Genomic DNA, 16,591 nt, shown 5'->3' with positions numbered 1-16,591 from the left:
GATAAACCCGTTTCTTGTTTGCTTTTGTTTTAAATATTATCATTATCATCCCAGTATCAATACATTTGGCGGCTAACTGATCTACCAAAATAACCCTGTTTTTTTCAGATCCCGCGTGCGTATGTCCCTTGACTTCAGATTGCCAGTACATATGTCCTAATTGCGATACTAGTCAAGGGACTTGCCCTATTGAACCGAAAGTATTTCTTGTGACGTCTGCCATATGCATTACGGTTTCAAAACAGGACCAAAAAATCTTTGTCCGTAAGTATTAAAAATCCATTTAAAAAAAAAAACGGCATTTGATTCACGAAGTATCTATGGCAATCCGTTTTACATGAAAAAAAAAAAAAAAAAATCACACTTTTTTCTCTTTTTTCTACCCGTAGCCATCTACCAGTCGGTTTCGTTATTACAGGCATGTAAGCAATTTGAGTTAATTGTATCCCATTAGCAGTTAATTGAGTAGCGTGGCTGGAGAAAAACGCGTGGCTGGAGAAAAACTCGTGGCTGGAGGAACAATTGAAAAATGGATAAGATAATACAACAAAAGGATGGTAAGTATAAAGATTATTATATTGGTTTTCAATTATTAATTATTGTTTATTAGATCAAATTATGAAGCTGCAGGCCCAATTATTGGAACAACACAAAATATTAGATAACAGCAATGCTAAGGATGGTAAGGCCTAATACGTAATGATTCTATTTATTTGCTTTTATTCATTTGTGTTTTGTAGCTCAAATTTTGAGTCTACAAGCTCAGGTAGGGGAAAAGAACAAATTGGAACGGAACAGTTTCCAAACAGTGAAGGAGGTTTTTCCAAACTCATCCCTAACTGAACATGAGGATGAATTGGCATTAGGTGAACACAGTCAGGTACCTAAACTTTTCAAATAAGAATTCAAAATAAGTATAGAATTTTAACAAACAATTATTTATTGTTTAGTTATTCAGTCTACCACCTGACAGTGTGTTAAAGTTAAATTCTGTTAGTGCTGCACTAAAAGAATTGTTAGTAATAAGTCCATGCAACGAAGGAAGTGAACAATTGTGGGACCGTATTTGGGCTGAAAATGGGTGTGGTACGGAAACCCAGAAATAGCATGAGTTCAACATAAAACATGAATTAGGTACTTTTCGGTTTTTTGTCTATCAAAAGAGTATTTTTAATGCTATTATTTTGCATTCACAGAATTTTAGTGGGGGATCAAGTCAAGTCTCGAAGTGTTACAGGATGGAAGAGTGAGCCTACAGTTGAAAAACACTGAAAGTGCATTACCATTAAGGTATGAGGTAAAGTAATAGAGTATGCAAATTGTCTAATGAGAAGTACCATCTTGTGTGAATGAATCCTGTGTAACAACAATCCTTTATAGTTCTGTCATAGCTAGAAGCCTCAAATAATTCTGCTTCTCTTGCTAAAGAACAACTTGTCCTTTACGTTCAGAGTGTTGGTGAAGCTGGGTACTTAAATGGCCCTAAAGATGTTTCGTTTCGTTGGCATTGCAGCGATGAACATCATACATGGACTTTTTAGGTATGAAAGGAATTTTCTTGAAAATTTTTTGAATTTATGACAAAGCATTTCTTCTGCTTTTTGCCAACCATGTCTAATCTAAAAAAAAAAATTTATCCAATAGGAAAGGATTTTCAGCATACTGGGAACACAACTATCAACAATGCAACATTCTAGGGGTGCTATTTTATCATTCAAGAGCCTTATACAATGATTTTCATCTGCAATTTGTATGGCCTTTCCCAAGCTTCTGCCAGAAGTTGAATCTATAAGTCATGTAAGTCACATGAGCAACAATTGAGATGCTTAATGGTGTTGTTTTTCTTTTCTCAGCATAGGTTAATAGTAACATTGGATCTGAAAAGATTCTTGGTTGGGGCAAGACACTGAATAAATTGTATTGATTCGATGGATGACATGACATTTCTATACTTAATTCGGATTCCCCAGACGGTATTTGATATTTTAAAAATTGAAGTGCATATCTGGGCTCCCTTCCTTTCCGTAGCCCCGTTTCCCCTTGACTCGTAATAAGCCCGTAGGGGGTCATGCCCCTACTGTACGGTATATATAAAAACAACATATACCGAGGTTTGGAGGGCTCTGGCCGGAAAGGGGACGTGGGGGTCCGCGTAGTCCGATGATGTGTTCACGGAGGGCGACGTGGCTACCCACAAATCCGAATTAAAGGTTAATCGCTCCTGTAAAAATGTTCCAAATCTTCAGCTCTTCTTCCGGCTTCTCTTAGCCAATCACCGGGTAATCTCCCCGGTGGGTCAACAAGGCAGTGTCTCCCCCTGCCTGGGTTGACGGCAACTTTTGAAAGGGCTATAATGCCTTTTTAAAGTTGCAAAAATAATTGTAATGTGCAGAGAATTGTCAATAAAATTTTTTTTGTAAAATATTTTATCCAAAATTTGTTTCTTTCATTGTCTGTGTTAGCCGTGTTCACACATTACATTTATCAACTTTTTTTTTTTTCTTCGCATTATTTGTTTTTGTCAACTTTGATGGTAACCATTGTTTCCATTGGTTTATCGTTTATATGTTAGTATTCTATTATTATCCAGGGATCGAACCCTGGATGTTCGGCATACCGCGCCGATGCTCTACCAATGAGCCATGAATCATATGATGTTAGGTTGGCTTTTTTCTAGTTACTTGTGGACTTGCATTTACACTTAGAATAAAAATGAAGTGCAATTCTGCAATATACTCTTCTACATTTATTCTACTTCATTTTTACACATCTACTGAGGTTTGATCCCAGGGTAACAGGTATCGCAACTGAAGGCTCTACCACAGAGCTATGAACTTTATAAAAGCAATTGAAAGATAAACATATAGTTGTGAAAGAATGCATAAACATCCTAGACGATAACATATAATATGCGATAATAAAATATTTAGATATATCTCGTGGCTCAATGTTAGAGCATCGGCGTTGCACGCTGAATGTCTGGGGATCGGTTCCCATACGGGTAAAACAAAGTACAAAATTACTTTAAAAAATATCCAGATATTACATGTTGTTCCTTGAATCTAAGTGGAAAAATTCAAAGAGTGTAATAAATAATAATTGAATACTTACAGATAAACGATAAACCAATGGAAACAATGCTGAAACTGAACTGAAAAAGTTCGTTGACTTAACTGAAAAAAAAAGTTGATAAATGTAATGTGTGAACACGGCTAACACAGACAATGAAAGAAACAATTTTTGGATAAAATATTTTATAAAAAAAAATTTATTGACAATTCTCTGCACATTTCAATTATTTTTGCAACTTTAAAAAGGCATTATAGCCCTTTCAAAAGTTGCCGTCAACCCAGGCAGGGGGAGACACTGCCTTGTTGACCCACCGGGGAGATTACCCGGTGATTGGCTAAGAGAAGCCGGAAGAAGAGCTGAAGATTTGGAACATTTTTACAGGAGCGATTAACCTTTAATTCGGATTTGTGGGTAGCCACGTCGCCCTCCGTGAACACATCATCGGACTACGCGGACCCCCACGTCCCCTTTCCGGCCAGAGCCCTCCAAACCTCGGTATATGTTGTTTTTATATATACCGTACAGTAGGGGCATGACCCCCTACGGGCTTATTACGAGTCAAGGGGAAACGGGGCTACGGAAAGGAAGGGAGCCCAGATATGCACTTCAATTTTTAAAATATCAAATACCGTCTGGGGAATCCGAATTAAGTATAGAAATGTCATGTCATCCATCGAATCAATACAATTTATTCAGTGTCTTGCCCCAACCAAGAATCTTTTCAGATCCAATGTTACTATTAACCTATGCTGAGAAAAGAAAAACAACACCATTAAGCATCTCAATTGTTGCTCATGTGACTTACATGACTTATAGATTCAACTTCTGGCAGAAGCTTGGGAAAGGCCATACAAATTGCAGATGAAAATCATTGTATAAGGCTCTTGAATGATAAAATAGCACCCCTAGAATGTTGCATTGTTGATAGTTGTGTTCCCAGTATGCTGAAAATCCTTTCCTATTGGATAAATTTTTTTTTTAGATTAGACATGGTTGGCAAAAAGCAGAAGAAATGCTTTGTCATAAATTCAAAAAATTTTCAAGAAAATTCCTTTCATACCTAAAAAGTCCATGTATGATGTTCATCGCTGCAATGCCAACGAAACGAAAAATTTTAGGGCCATTTAAGTACCCAGCTTCACCAACACTCTGAACGTAAAGGACAAGTTGTTCTTTAGCAAGAGAAGCAGAATTATTTGAGGCTTCTAGCTATGACAGAACTATAAAGGATTGTTGTTACACAGGATTCATTCACACAAGATGGTACTTCTCATTAGACAATTTGCATACTCTATTACTTTACCTCATACCTTAATGGTAATGCACTTTCAGTGTTTTTCAACTGTAGGCTCACTCTTCCATCCTGTAACACTTCGAGACTTGACTTGATCCCCCACTAAAATTCTGTGAATGCAAAATAATAGCATTAAAAATACTCTTTTGATAGACAAAAAACCGAAAAGTACCTAATTCATGTTTTATGTTGAACTCATGCTATTTCTGGGTTTCCGTACCACACCCATTTTCAGCCCAAATACGGTCCCACAATTGTTCACTTCCTTCGTTGCATGGACTTATTACTAACAATTCTTTTAGTGCAGCACTAACAGAATTTAACTTTAACACACTGTCAGGTGGTAGACTGAATAACTAAACAATAAATAATTGTTTGTTAAAATTCTATACTTATTTTGAATTCTTATTTGAAAAGTTTAGGTACCTGACTGTGTTCACCTAATGCCAATTCATCCTCATGTTCAGTTAGGGATGAGTTTGGAAAAACCTCCTTCACTGTTTGGAAACTGTTCCGTTCCAATTTGTTCTTTTCCCCTACCTGAGCTTGTAGACTCAAAATTTGAGCTACAAAACACAAATGAATAAAAGCAAATAAATAGAATCATTATGTATTAGGCCTTACCATCCTTAGCATTGCTGTTATCTAATATTTTGTGTTGTTCCAATAATTGGGCCTGCAGCTTCATAATTTGATCTAATAAACAATAATTAATAATTGAAAACCAATATAATAATCTTTATACTTACCATCCTTTTGTTGTATTATCTTATCCATTTTTCAATTGTTCCTCCAGCCACGAGTTTTTCTCCAGCCACGCGTTTTTCTCCAGCCACACTACTCAATTAACTGCTAATGGGATACAATTAACTCAAATTGCTTACATGCCTGTAATAACGAAACCGACTGGTAGATGGCTACGGGTAGAAAAAAGAGAAAAAAGTGTGATTTTTTTTTTTTTATGTAAAACGGATTGCCATACACTACAACATTTTTATGGCAATCCGTTTTACACAAACAAAAAGAAAAAATTTCGTCGGTTTTTTTCTTTTTTACAACTATGGCCATCTATCGGCCGGCATCGTATTTAATTTTATAAATACAACTTTACGTATTTTAGCCATGTAAACTTGACGTATTTTAGCCATGTAAATATATCATTTTTTAATTAATAACTTAATTTCATTAAAATAGAACTATACAATAATTCCTTTGTTATATTCTACTTACTTAAATTAATTATTATTACTATTAACTATTAACTTTTCATTTTGAACTGCATTTTGCAGCAATTATATGTATTATTTTCACACCTCAACAAACAATAACAACTTTATATTACTCAAACATATTATTTATATCTAAAACAAGCAAATCATTCTAATTGTTATTAGAACGGTTTGAGTAATATAAAGTCGTTGTCGGTTGTTGCGGTGTGAAAATAATACACAATAACAACTCTATTACTTAAACATTATACTTAAAACACGCAATCATTCTAATTGTTATTAGAAATACATTTATTATACTTACTGCAGTACAAAATGGATAGGTAATAGTAATAATAATAACACCGTTAAAGATATCAATTGTTGATCAAGTAGCTTACATGACTCATAGATTCAACTTCAGGCAGAAGCTTTGGAAAGGCCATACAAATTGCAGATGAAAATCATTGTATAAGGCTCTTGAATGATAAAATAGCACCCATAGAATGTTGCATTGTTTATAGTTGTGTTCCCAGTATGCTGAAAATCCTTTCCTATTGGATAAATTTTTTTTTTAGATTAGACATGGGTGGCAAAAAGGAGGAGAAATGCTTCGTCATAAATTCAAAATTATTTGAAGAAAAATCCTTTCATACCTAAAGAGTCCATGTATGATGTTCATCTCTGCAATGGCAGCAAAATTAAAACATCTTTAGGGCCATTTAAGTACCCAGTTTCCCCAACACTCTGAACGTAAAGGACAAGATGTTCTTTAGACAGAGAAGCAGAATTATTTGAGGCTTCTAGCTGTGACAGAACTATAAAGGATTGCTGTTGTACTGGATTCATTAACACAAGATGGTACTTCTCATTAGGCAATTTGCATTACTCTATTAGTTTACCTCACACCTTAATGGTAATGCACTCTCAGTGTTTTTTCATCTGTAGGCTCACTCTTCCATCCTGTAACACTTCCAGACTTGATTTGATCCCCCGTTAAATTCTGTGAATGCAAAATAATAGCATTAAAAATAGTTTTTCGATAGACAAAAAACCGAAAAGTACCTAATTCATGTTTTATGTAGAACTCGTGCTATTTCTGGGTTTCTGTACCACACCCATTTTCGGCCCAAATACGGTCCCACAATTGTTCACTTCCTTCACTGCATGGGCTTATTACTAACGATTCTTTTAGTGCAGCACTAACAGAATTTAACTTTAACACACTGTCAGGTGGTAGACTGAATAACTAAACAATAAATAATTGTTTTTTAAAATTCTATACTTATTTTGAATTCTTATTTGAAAAGTTTAGGTACCTGGTTGTGTTCGACTAATGCCAACTCATCCTCACGTTCAGTTAGGGATGAGTTTTGAAAACCTCCTTCACTGTTTGGAAACTGTTCCGTTCCAATTTGTTCTTTTCCCCTAGCTGAGCTTGTAGACTCAAAATTTGAGCTACAAAACACGAATGAATAAAAGCAAATAAATAGAATCATTACGTATTAGGCCTACGATCCTTAGCTTTGTTGTTATCTAAAATTTTGTGTTGTTCCAATAACTGGGCCTGCAGCTTCATAATTTGATCTAATAAACAATAATTAATAATTGAAAACCAATATAATAATGTTTATACTTACCATTTTTTTTGTTTATTATCTTATCCATTTTTCAATCGTTCCTCCAGCCACGCGTTATTCTCCATCCACGCTACTGAACTAACTGCGAATGGAATCCAATATCCAATGGACTGAAATTGCCTACGCCAGTAATAACGAGTCTGAGCGGTAGATGGCTACGTGTCGGAAAAAAAGAAAAAAGTGCGATTTTTTTTTTTTCCGCCATTTTTTTTTTTTTTTTTTTTGTAAAACGGATTGCCATATGTCTCACCTTTGGCATTTGTTTAAATCATTCCTTCAAAATTTTTTTGCGATAGCAGGGAAACAGAAAAAAAAAGGCCGATATTTTTTTTCTTTTTTACAGCTATGGTCATCTAGCGGTCAAATTCGAAATAAGTCTCTCGACACAACTTTACATATTCTAGCCCTGTAAATATTTAATTTTTTAAATTAATAACTTTATTTGATTAACATATAACTATGCAATAATTATTTTGTTATATGCTACTTAATTAAGTTAATTATTACCACTTTTAACTATTAACTTAACATTTTAACAGCGACTATTTCTGCTGCATCGCGCTAGCGCTGTAGCGTACTGGCGCGCTAGCATTGCGTCAAATATTCGGTGCGCTAGCGCGATGCAGTAGAAAGTCGGGCTTATTTATCAGTCGGGCTTAAATTTTTTTTTTGCAAAAAACTGACATTCTTCGGAATTGGTTGAATATCACAGGATATATTCAAAATTGCATGCTGATTCCGGGAAAATTTTTATTTTTTTCAGTAAATTAATCGTTTTTGAAATACACCGAATATTTGACGCAATTCTAGCGCGCCAGTACGCTACAGCGCTAGCGCGATGTATTACCATAACGCGATGCAGAAATATTATCATGATATTCAACCAATTCCGACGAGTACCGGATTTTGCAGAAAAAAATCTTAAGCCCTTGGAATTCTTTGAATAAACAACAAAACATATTAAACAATGATGAATTCTACCGAAATTTGTCCCCAATGACGATTGCAGCGATCTCCTTCCAAAATCGCGAAAACCGGAACCAGATATGGTGATTTACTTTGCGAAAATAGGGTCCTTTTTACACATCTAGCCCTTACGCTTTTACGCGATCTTTCAACCCAGTTAACTGAGTTTGAGATCGAAAGAAAATGAATTATTATTTAACAAATTCTTGTCCGTTCCTTGGTTATTATTGGCCCGTTCGTGACGAGCGCCAAGCCACATATTCAATTGCCATTATCTCTATAAAACCAAAACCGATGAAATTAACTGCTTGCTAAATAAATGTCATTCAACTAGAAGTTACCGGCGAGTTTAAGACTGAGTTCAATAATTGAGCGTTAACGTCCTCAACCTCCAAACCAGTTAAACTAGAATATGGCCATCGACGTCGGTCTACGGTTACACACGCATACATGGAAAATTTCAAAGCGGCATTTGAAAGCGTATATTGTATAGAATGGCAAATATCTGTAATATCATTGTCTGATAGTTGCTATTGCAAAACTCGGCCTCGAGTGCTCTCTCATCGATTCGATAGACTATCGAATTCAATGTATCCTACGCGTATTAAACTATAGCTACAGTACATTCGGAGATTATTCGTTCGAAAAATTCTTAGAACCAGTCGTCCCAATTAGGGCATCACTCGTGACCGAAACGAATTATGCATTTTTGTTCTAGTTAAATTGCAGTTCCAGCGGGCACATCTTTCACGGTTGATGTCGCATCCACCTACGCTAAACAGTTGCTAAGCGTTTTAACTCTGCTATTGAGTACTTTCGTTTGAAGGCAAAAATTACATGCTGTGGTGCTAACAAGATTATCTTAAAAATTATCTATCATTACCTTTAAGAATTAATTACCTTTAAAATTAAGCTGCAGCCTTAATTAATTTTCAAAGCAAATGGAACCATTACATTTGAATCCCTTCCAGATTTCAAATAGCAGTAAACTGGTTATACGACTTCACAGGTGTCTCATCTTCGTTACACGTATACATTGTACCGATTACCTTTTTATGCAAATGTGCGAAAATATTTTTACAAGTATTTGTAGCTTACAGGCAAGTTTGATTAAAAAAATTAATTTGTTTTCGAAGTACATCTGTTTAAATACAGCAAATAGGAACAGTCCGTTGAACCTCATTTCCATAAATATTTTATTTTTTAACTTAACGGCATTTGAGATAAGTGAACTTCTTCAATTTCAAATGCAATATCTAAGTTGACAACTCAAAGTTGCGTATTAATGCCGTTCGAGGATAAAACAGAATAGATCAACTGAACTAAAATTGTAAGGCCGAAGGCAAAAACCAGCTGGGAAGTAGTCTGGACAATAACTCTTCTGAATATTCAATAGGAAGATGATATATTAAAACAAAACTAACAAATTGGAAAATAAAAAAAAAGTACGCAAATTAAACTGGATAAACCGGTAATTGGTCTAGAAGGGAACCAGTTGCTTGCTTGGAGCCACTATTTCAAAGCTAAACTTGCGGATGCCCACAAAAATTAAATTTTCCGAATTGAGTTGGCCCTCCGGAACTCACCCTAAACATGTACGCATCTTCACGTTTTAGTGATTGCTGTAGATATAATGTAATTAAGAGTGCCAACATCTGTTTCAATCGAAATACTGGATACGAGCACCGAGGCCAAAGACTTTGATATCAACAACATAAGTTTGCCCTAAGAAGCATTTCGATTCCAAACTTGTTTTGTGAAGAACCGTTGGAACAGGAGCATATAAAATGAATTTTCCATGCTCCACAAATTCGACAGAAGTGAACAAGCAGACGTGTCGGGTGGCTTTGCTTTCACTACATTCGTCCTCAAGAATATACATATCACTAATTAGAATGTACACCACTTCCTTCTCCCTACTGATGGTAAAATTATAATATTTTCAGTTTTCTACTGCTGGAGTTAAAACTTTGTAATTTTCTGTAACATAGTTGGTGCTGACACCATGGTTGGCAAGTGGAAGACCAGCAGAGGAGTCAGTTCAAACATCTTCTAGAGACTCACGTCAATTGCTATTACCCTATTACGTACCTGTACATCAACCCAGCTTCCAGGATTATGGTAATCTATGACCTCTTCTGTTATTCCAAGAAACTTTTGGTATCCACCAATGTGCACTAAAGTTAATAAAATGCAACAACACTCTGAATTTCTCCTTCATCATGTAATTTGACAAATTTTTACTTACCAGAATGTTTTGCTCAGGTGTTTTCACTATTATTAAAATATCCTTTTAGCGATTATCGTTTCAATACCATTGTTTAATGTGTGTTGTCTTCTCCTTAATCGGCATTACGTAGGTAATCCATTGGGAGCACTGACCCCAGAAGCTAAACTTCAACTGTTACAGAGGCTGTTAGCCACGTCAGCAGCAATGTCTACTGCCAATCGTCCTTCTGAGCAATCTGGTTTCAAGACTAGTCCTAGCCAAAAGAACAGTAATACCACGGCGGATTCCATAATCCAAAAACAGGAGTCTGAAGCAGGTGAGATTCAAAACAATGCCTGCAATATTGCCTTGCGTAAGATTTTTGTACTGAAAGCTTTTATATCATTTCCAACTGCTCAAAACTATTCCCCGGCATTTGGTTAAGTTACTCGATGAAAAAAACTTTTGTTACAAAATGTATCTTTTAAATTTTTTCTTTTAAATAATTTACACTTTAAATGTTTATTGTTGAAATTCAGAAGTACTGGCAGCACTAGGCATCCGTAACACAGGACTTACGCCTGAAGTACTAAAACAACAAGTCGAAGGACGTCCTGATGTGCAATCTATTGTGAACATGATTGTACAATCTGTTACCACCGCCCTAATCGAAGCCATTATGAACCAGTTTTTTGGTTAGTAGACGTAGGACGTGGACGTAGAAGTGGAGTTGGTCACTTCATTCGATAAATGTGAAAACCATTAGCTACAACACTTCAAAAAGTCGAATGTCCACTCTCTGGCATTTTCTTTAAATTATACTTGCAAAAAATGACTGCAGTATTTTCCTTCTTAGCCCTAGTTATTCAAAATAACTTTTCTGTGTTAAAACAGTTACACTGACCCACAATTCAAGATTTCTGTAATTTGACTTATTTAAAATGTCACTCGCCAAATATAATACACAGCGCCTCTTTGCAAATGAACCAACATGAAATGGAACATTTAATTTAATGATTGTGGGGTTGTTTGTACAGGTTTACTATGTGGTTTTAAATTAAATATCTTACAATGGTGTGAACACACATACGAGCTGGAGAAACCATAGCAATAGAGACAGCAAAATCTCAGCCGAAATACAACTTACATAGTTATACTTATCTATTATAATCTTCATCCACAGATCCCTGGAACACACTAAACAAACAAAAACGAACAGCAAACAAAAAACTAAGAAAGAAAATTCTCACCTAATGTTAATTAAACTATCTCTGACGACTGTTTAGTCGTATTGGTTCCGACGGCCGAAAATTGGAGTTCAGAAGAATGGACAAAGAAAAAAGTTAAGACGTTGTGTACCGAGAAGAAAAATAATTATGACATTTCTGGATAATTTGCATTTAATGCCGGTTATTTATAAAACTTGTTTGGAAGATAACATGTGCTGGAGAGAAAACAAAAACAAACGGGAACCATAATCATGTTGTTGTTTTACACAGGTTTCAGCAACTTGTGGGGTCATTGCGGAACCGAAGGACTATGGCGAAAATCGATATCTTCACTAGACCACTAATGTCCCTACCTGGGAACCTGTTTCATCTTCAGCCTATACCATCACACTTTCGAATGCGAAAATGAATTTCCGTCAATTCATTTTGATGTGTTAGTTACATCGCATGGCCAGTAACATGGTGACCTTTAAACATTATTTGCAATATTACCTTTGTTAGCAAAGCATGCAGCGGTCGTGACACGACATTTCCCATTAAAGTAAGTACAGATAAACCAAGTTTGAACTTCAAAACACATTAGGGATGTTGAAGAATGATTTCACTGTATTTTGTTTACTTACCAAGTAAAAAAAACTAAAATATAAAACAAGTTTTTCAATGAGGTTTCCTAATCCGGAACTACTATTCTTTTGTCGTGTGTCGTCCAATAGATTATTGATTCTTTTTGTGCTTGGTCTTACTATTCACTGGACTTCGAAGGTCAACAAAAAGAGATTTTTCTTATAGCCTGTTGTACGTGCCGTTGGTCACGTTCGTTTCTCAAGCGACAGTTCTCTGTAATTTGATAAAAAGAAAAAAAAAGCATTTGAATATCTCAAACAATTTCACCTTTGTTTCAAAACCAAGGACAGGCAACCTGATTGTTCAAAACTGGTCAACGTACATGGATGAGGTTTAGTAAGTAGGCGAAAAATGTGAAGAAGCTAGTTGGACCACGATCTAGAAGACGTTATACTACTATTATCGGAGTTGCTTTACCTTACCGACTAGAAACGTCATGAAAAAAGACACAGGCTGTCTTATAAAAGGCAACGAGGAAACCTTCCAAAGAAAGCAAAGAGGCCAGAGACGAAAACGCTCTAGCGTAGGAAGCACTTCCACTTCTTCAGTCTCCGAACTCCTACGATCCAAACAAACCTCAAAAACTAAGATCGAAGATGACTTTCTCCGCTTTTCATCTTTTGCTGGTAAATGTTCATACGTGATACAAGGTTTCTTATTGCATTATTCCATATGCATCAGTATGCCTAAATTGATTTCACTTGCTTAATTAACAAATAATAACAAGTGTGTGTTAAAATTATGTATACCGGACACACATTAATAGTCCTTGTTTTAAGTTGTTGCTAGCTCCGTTGATCATCAGTGCACGACCGACAGAACCCATTGAATCGGCATCCAGAGTCGCACGACAGTTGCTGACACCTGTCGCGTACGTGCCATGGGCCCAACCTGCTTTGGTTCCCGATAATCGTTACGGTATGTATACATATTGCTTCAAGACTCATTTTAAAATAACAAACTGTCTCAAGGTAACTTTTATTTTGATTTATGGTAGGATACAATCCACTCACTACACGAAACAATGTTCCCCTCGACGACCTTGAATCACGCTTTGGATTAGCGCTCCTTCTGTTGTTGATGGGCGGTATCGATGATCGTTTCACGGCGAATCGCCCGCTAGGCTATCGTCCATTCGTTAACAGACCACGGCTAGAAATCATACCGCAATTTTAAGTTATCGTGCGTGTGCTGCTCGGCTTATTGTTTCAATCAAATGTCAGTGGCTACGCTTATATATTATACTGATTTTTTTTTTCTGAATAACGTCCTTCTTAAATTTTATATTTCACCGTTGAAATTTATTCGTTCTGATTTGATTTTTTTTTCTCTGTCCTTTTGAGGTTGATACGGGCGCGGTCGCTTTCCTCACATATTAATTTAAAACTAAATTCGATTACGCTGAAATACAAAGGTTACCCAAAACATTGAACGATGGATTGCATGAAGCTGTGCGTTCCAAATGTCAGGGTGTACGAAGGGTATTAGCGGTCCTTTAAAATCTTGCATTTGATTAACATGACGTGATTAATAGGATTTCCTTTTCTGAGAAAAGGTAGAGCGTACGTTGCAAAATTTCTGATACAATGATCAATTAAAATAATTCAAAATATGGATGTCAATGTTGATTTTCATGAAGAATATCGTTGGTCGCTCACTTCACCATTTTCTCTTTCGGTGATGAAAGATTCTTTCCCTCCATTATTCCCCGATCGTGGCTTTAGATCCATTAAATAACGAACGAATCACACCTGTTTTCCCTGATGGATATAAATGCAATTAGGCCTACATGAAGGGCCCGCAGCTAGTTCTAATCATTAAGCCCATGGATCTATGTAAAAACTTTGTCTGTCTTGACTGTTATGAAGATCCCATTTGAAGGCTATCCACACTGCGTACACGCAATTGTATATCGTAACAGCGATAGCAAATTTATATCTAGCAACGAGTGTTTTTATAAAAGTTGTAAGAACCTCGAAGTTACCAAACAACCATTCTTGATTTGTTTAAATTTTCTAAAAGAAGAATTGTCCATTAGCCAGTTCATACTGCTTCCCTTTGTGAACAATAGCAAAAACGTGTCTATGAGGGTCTACGAACTGGTAATCGGTCATCAGCCTTGGCCACTGTATGCAGCTTTGTTTTAAACAATGAAAAATTTTCCTTTTCGGGGGTTTTGTAGCTGACTAGATTCCGCGATAATACGGAAACCCTGTCCTCAGCTGATATTTACGTTGCCAGAACCGGTCAATATAAATTTAAAAAACAAAAACGAAATGTTTCAAGCATTCTCCAGTCGGACGAATGACGGTGTGTAGCTTGCTTCAAATACAATTGTTGGAAAGTCACGTGACGTCGCGGACGTTCATGGAAGATTCGCATAAATTGAATCGTCAAACTGATGGAACGTTAGACAGCAGGAGGCGACCTCTCATCACAGTTCGTCCCTTTAGTTTCGCTTTGAAAAATTGGACCGCGCAAAACGAAGCAGCAGCCAATACAGCATGTCTATTGCGTATTTAAGTCTCCTGATGGTAATATTACAACCATTTTTTAAATTGTAACATATAAATAATTCGAATTAATCACCTGTGCCATACCTTTATTTAATTGTTTGTTGCAAAACCCATACCTGTTACTAGTTCAGCTAATTGAATTTGACATCAAAACTTCCGTCTTACATTGAAATGCGTCGTTGAAAACACAAACAAAGAAGATTCTAAACTGTTTTAATTATGTAGTTGATGCTGACTCCGCTTTTGGCGAACGCAAGGTCCGTAGCCTCAACTGAAACTGCCCCCAGAGAGCCAAGGCAATTGGTGATGCCTACCTATTACACACCCTGGGTCCCGCAACCAGATTACGGATATCACCACTATGGTTACGGTAAATTGAATGCTGAAGCTCGTCTTTGAAAACAGAAACTAATAGTAAATAAATAAATAAATAATTCCCAAACATATAGAAGTTCATTTTGCGCTTAAGGTCCATTATAATTTAAACAAACGAAGGTAATTGTCTTGTTTTTTTTGTTTCTTTTATGTAGGACAATATCCTTTCCGATCGCCATTTGGACACCAATTTGACGACAGAGTTGATGAGCGATTTGGATTCGCTCTTCTTTCCTGGCTCTTCGGTGGTGGTAACAATGGCGGCGAGGGCGGAGAGGGTGGTGAAGGCGGTGAGGGCGGAGAGGGCGGAGAGGGCGGAGAGGGCGGAGAGGGCGGAGAGGGCGGAGAGGGTGGAGAGGGCGGAGAGGGTGGTGAAGGCGGTGAGGGCAGTGGTATCCGGTATCCACTATGGAACCTTCGTCCACTAGGTTATTTGCAACAACCGTTTACATGGCCGATGGCTTCATTGCTCGGTTAGCAAAATCAATTTGCCAGCATCGAAAATGCTGTTGGTTATTACTTTGTTATTTTTGTGAGTGGATTCCTTTTAAATCCAATATCCAATTAAACTGTTTCTTGTATACTGTAACAAGACTACTAATACAAATGTAATTTAGTGAAATCAACACAATGGACCATTGTCGGGTTTTAATAGTCGTGTTTATAGGCAAGTAGTCGGCTTGTTCTATAGCAAACATCAAACGTCGAATTCGATGTTTGCGTCTAAAAGCTCGGTTTACAGCCAGGATACTAAAGTTCCCCAATAATACACAATTATGCGCTGCAATAAGAGAAACAATTGGATAGCTAAGCATGCATCGCGGTGGTGTGTAGTTGTACATGTAATGGTATATGACAATTATGCGCAATACAGTCGTATGATAACCTTTTTTAATTGCCCGTCATAACGATGGGCTATTAGCCAGTCACCAATAAAACGTATGCTACTCGTCTTACGATTACACACTCTGTTGTACGATAAGGTCTTCTCTCCTGGCCACTTTTTATAAGTTGTTTTAATTTATATCACCACAGTTAATACGTAGATGCAGCGGTGTGGTGAGAAAATGCCCCTCCCAGTAAAAAAAAACAAAACAAAAAAACTTTACGATTTTGAAATGGCGTACCTATACGTATGTAATGAACTGGTCCACACGGGTGAGTCAGCTTGCGATACAACCGCTCCCAAGCAAAAAAATCACGACGCAGTGCGTGTACGAATACACAGAAGTTTGACCTTCGATACGTGTAAACTGGTTCAGCAACTTGTGAAATTCGAAGAGCAATGATTTCTTTTAACGCCGGGTATGTTCTGTTTTTGCTTTTCAAATCGCCCTCAGTTAAGAGAACCTGTTGTAAACATCATTCCGTGCAGTGGAAAGGCTTTTGGCCACCGTGACAATGAACGGTGTTCATATTGTTAGGCGTCGAGTTAAATTTATTTAGAAATTTTCAATC

General features: G+C 36.7%; 5 protein-coding genes and 1 long non-coding RNA gene across 10 annotated transcripts; 4 read left to right on the top strand and 2 right to left on the bottom strand.

The window, feature by feature from the left end:
* The first annotated feature begins 450 nt into the window (after positions 1-450).
* LOC130689229 (uncharacterized) lies at positions 451-2,144 on the top strand. 2 transcript variants are annotated; one of them, XR_009421775.1, is made up of 7 exons: positions 451-557; positions 611-682; positions 741-880; positions 951-1,134; positions 1,197-1,290; positions 1,452-1,541; positions 1,645-2,144. XR_009421775.1 is itself a non-coding variant. In XM_057512265.1 (6 exons), exons 1-4 carry the CDS (start codon positions 530-532, stop codon positions 1,104-1,106), a joined length of 396 nt encoding a protein of 131 aa, XP_057368248.1. In that variant the 5' UTR covers positions 451-529; the 3' UTR covers positions 1,107-1,134; positions 1,197-1,541; positions 1,645-2,144. The 2 variants fall into 2 exon arrangements, 1 of the variants encoding a protein (XP_057368248.1); XM_057512265.1 differs by having other exon boundaries at positions 1,197-1,541.
* Positions 2,145-3,380: 1,236 nt separating this feature from the next.
* Positions 3,381-5,201, bottom strand: LOC130689230 (uncharacterized). Its single transcript, XM_057512267.2, has 6 exons — positions 5,116-5,201; positions 4,991-5,062; positions 4,793-4,932; positions 4,539-4,722; positions 4,133-4,476; positions 3,381-4,030 (listed from the first exon to the last, which is right to left on the bottom strand). Exons 1-4 carry the CDS (start codon positions 5,141-5,143, stop codon positions 4,567-4,569), a joined length of 396 nt encoding a protein of 131 aa, XP_057368250.1. The 5' UTR covers positions 5,144-5,201; the 3' UTR covers positions 3,381-4,030; positions 4,133-4,476; positions 4,539-4,566.
* A 702-nt stretch (positions 5,202-5,903) lies between these two features.
* Positions 5,904-7,313, bottom strand: LOC130689242 (uncharacterized). Of its 4 annotated transcripts, none has more exons than XR_009000673.2 (6): positions 7,215-7,313; positions 6,894-7,161; positions 6,640-6,823; positions 6,477-6,577; positions 6,231-6,413; positions 5,904-6,128 (listed from the first exon to the last, which is right to left on the bottom strand). It is a non-coding gene; the product is annotated as an uncharacterized LOC130689242 (long non-coding RNA). The 4 variants fall into 4 exon arrangements; XR_009000675.2 differs by having other exon boundaries at positions 6,231-6,392; XR_009000674.2 differs by having other exon boundaries at positions 6,484-6,577.
* A 2,709-nt stretch (positions 7,314-10,022) lies between these two features.
* On the top strand, positions 10,023-11,104 carry LOC130689225 (uncharacterized). The gene is made up of 4 exons (XM_057512260.2): positions 10,023-10,105; positions 10,172-10,301; positions 10,541-10,726; positions 10,929-11,104. The coding sequence occupies exons 1-4, from the start codon at positions 10,076-10,078 to the stop codon at positions 11,087-11,089; spliced, it is 507 nt and encodes a 168-aa protein (XP_057368243.1). The 5' UTR covers positions 10,023-10,075; the 3' UTR covers positions 11,090-11,104.
* A 1,636-nt stretch (positions 11,105-12,740) lies between these two features.
* On the top strand, positions 12,741-13,482 carry LOC130689233 (uncharacterized). The gene is made up of 3 exons (XM_057512271.2): positions 12,741-12,868; positions 13,022-13,160; positions 13,240-13,482. The coding sequence occupies exons 1-3, from the start codon at positions 12,839-12,841 to the stop codon at positions 13,416-13,418; spliced, it is 348 nt and encodes a 115-aa protein (XP_057368254.1). The 5' UTR covers positions 12,741-12,838; the 3' UTR covers positions 13,419-13,482.
* Positions 13,483-14,661: 1,179 nt separating this feature from the next.
* On the top strand, positions 14,662-15,611 carry LOC130688526 (mesenchyme-specific cell surface glycoprotein-like). The gene is made up of 3 exons (XM_057511507.1): positions 14,662-14,776; positions 14,984-15,128; positions 15,289-15,611. The coding sequence occupies exons 1-3, from the start codon at positions 14,747-14,749 to the stop codon at positions 15,609-15,611; spliced, it is 498 nt and encodes a 165-aa protein (XP_057367490.1). The 5' UTR covers positions 14,662-14,746.
* Positions 15,612-16,591: the final 980 nt, after the last annotated feature.

The sequence above is a fragment of the Daphnia carinata genome, chromosome 9, assembly GCF_022539665.2.
Source record: "Daphnia carinata strain CSIRO-1 chromosome 9, CSIRO_AGI_Dcar_HiC_V3, whole genome shotgun sequence".
Lineage (NCBI taxonomy): Eukaryota > Metazoa > Arthropoda > Branchiopoda > Diplostraca > Daphniidae > Daphnia > Daphnia carinata.
The sequence above is the reverse complement of the archived record's forward strand: the minus strand, read 5'-3'. Positions and strand labels throughout refer to the sequence as shown.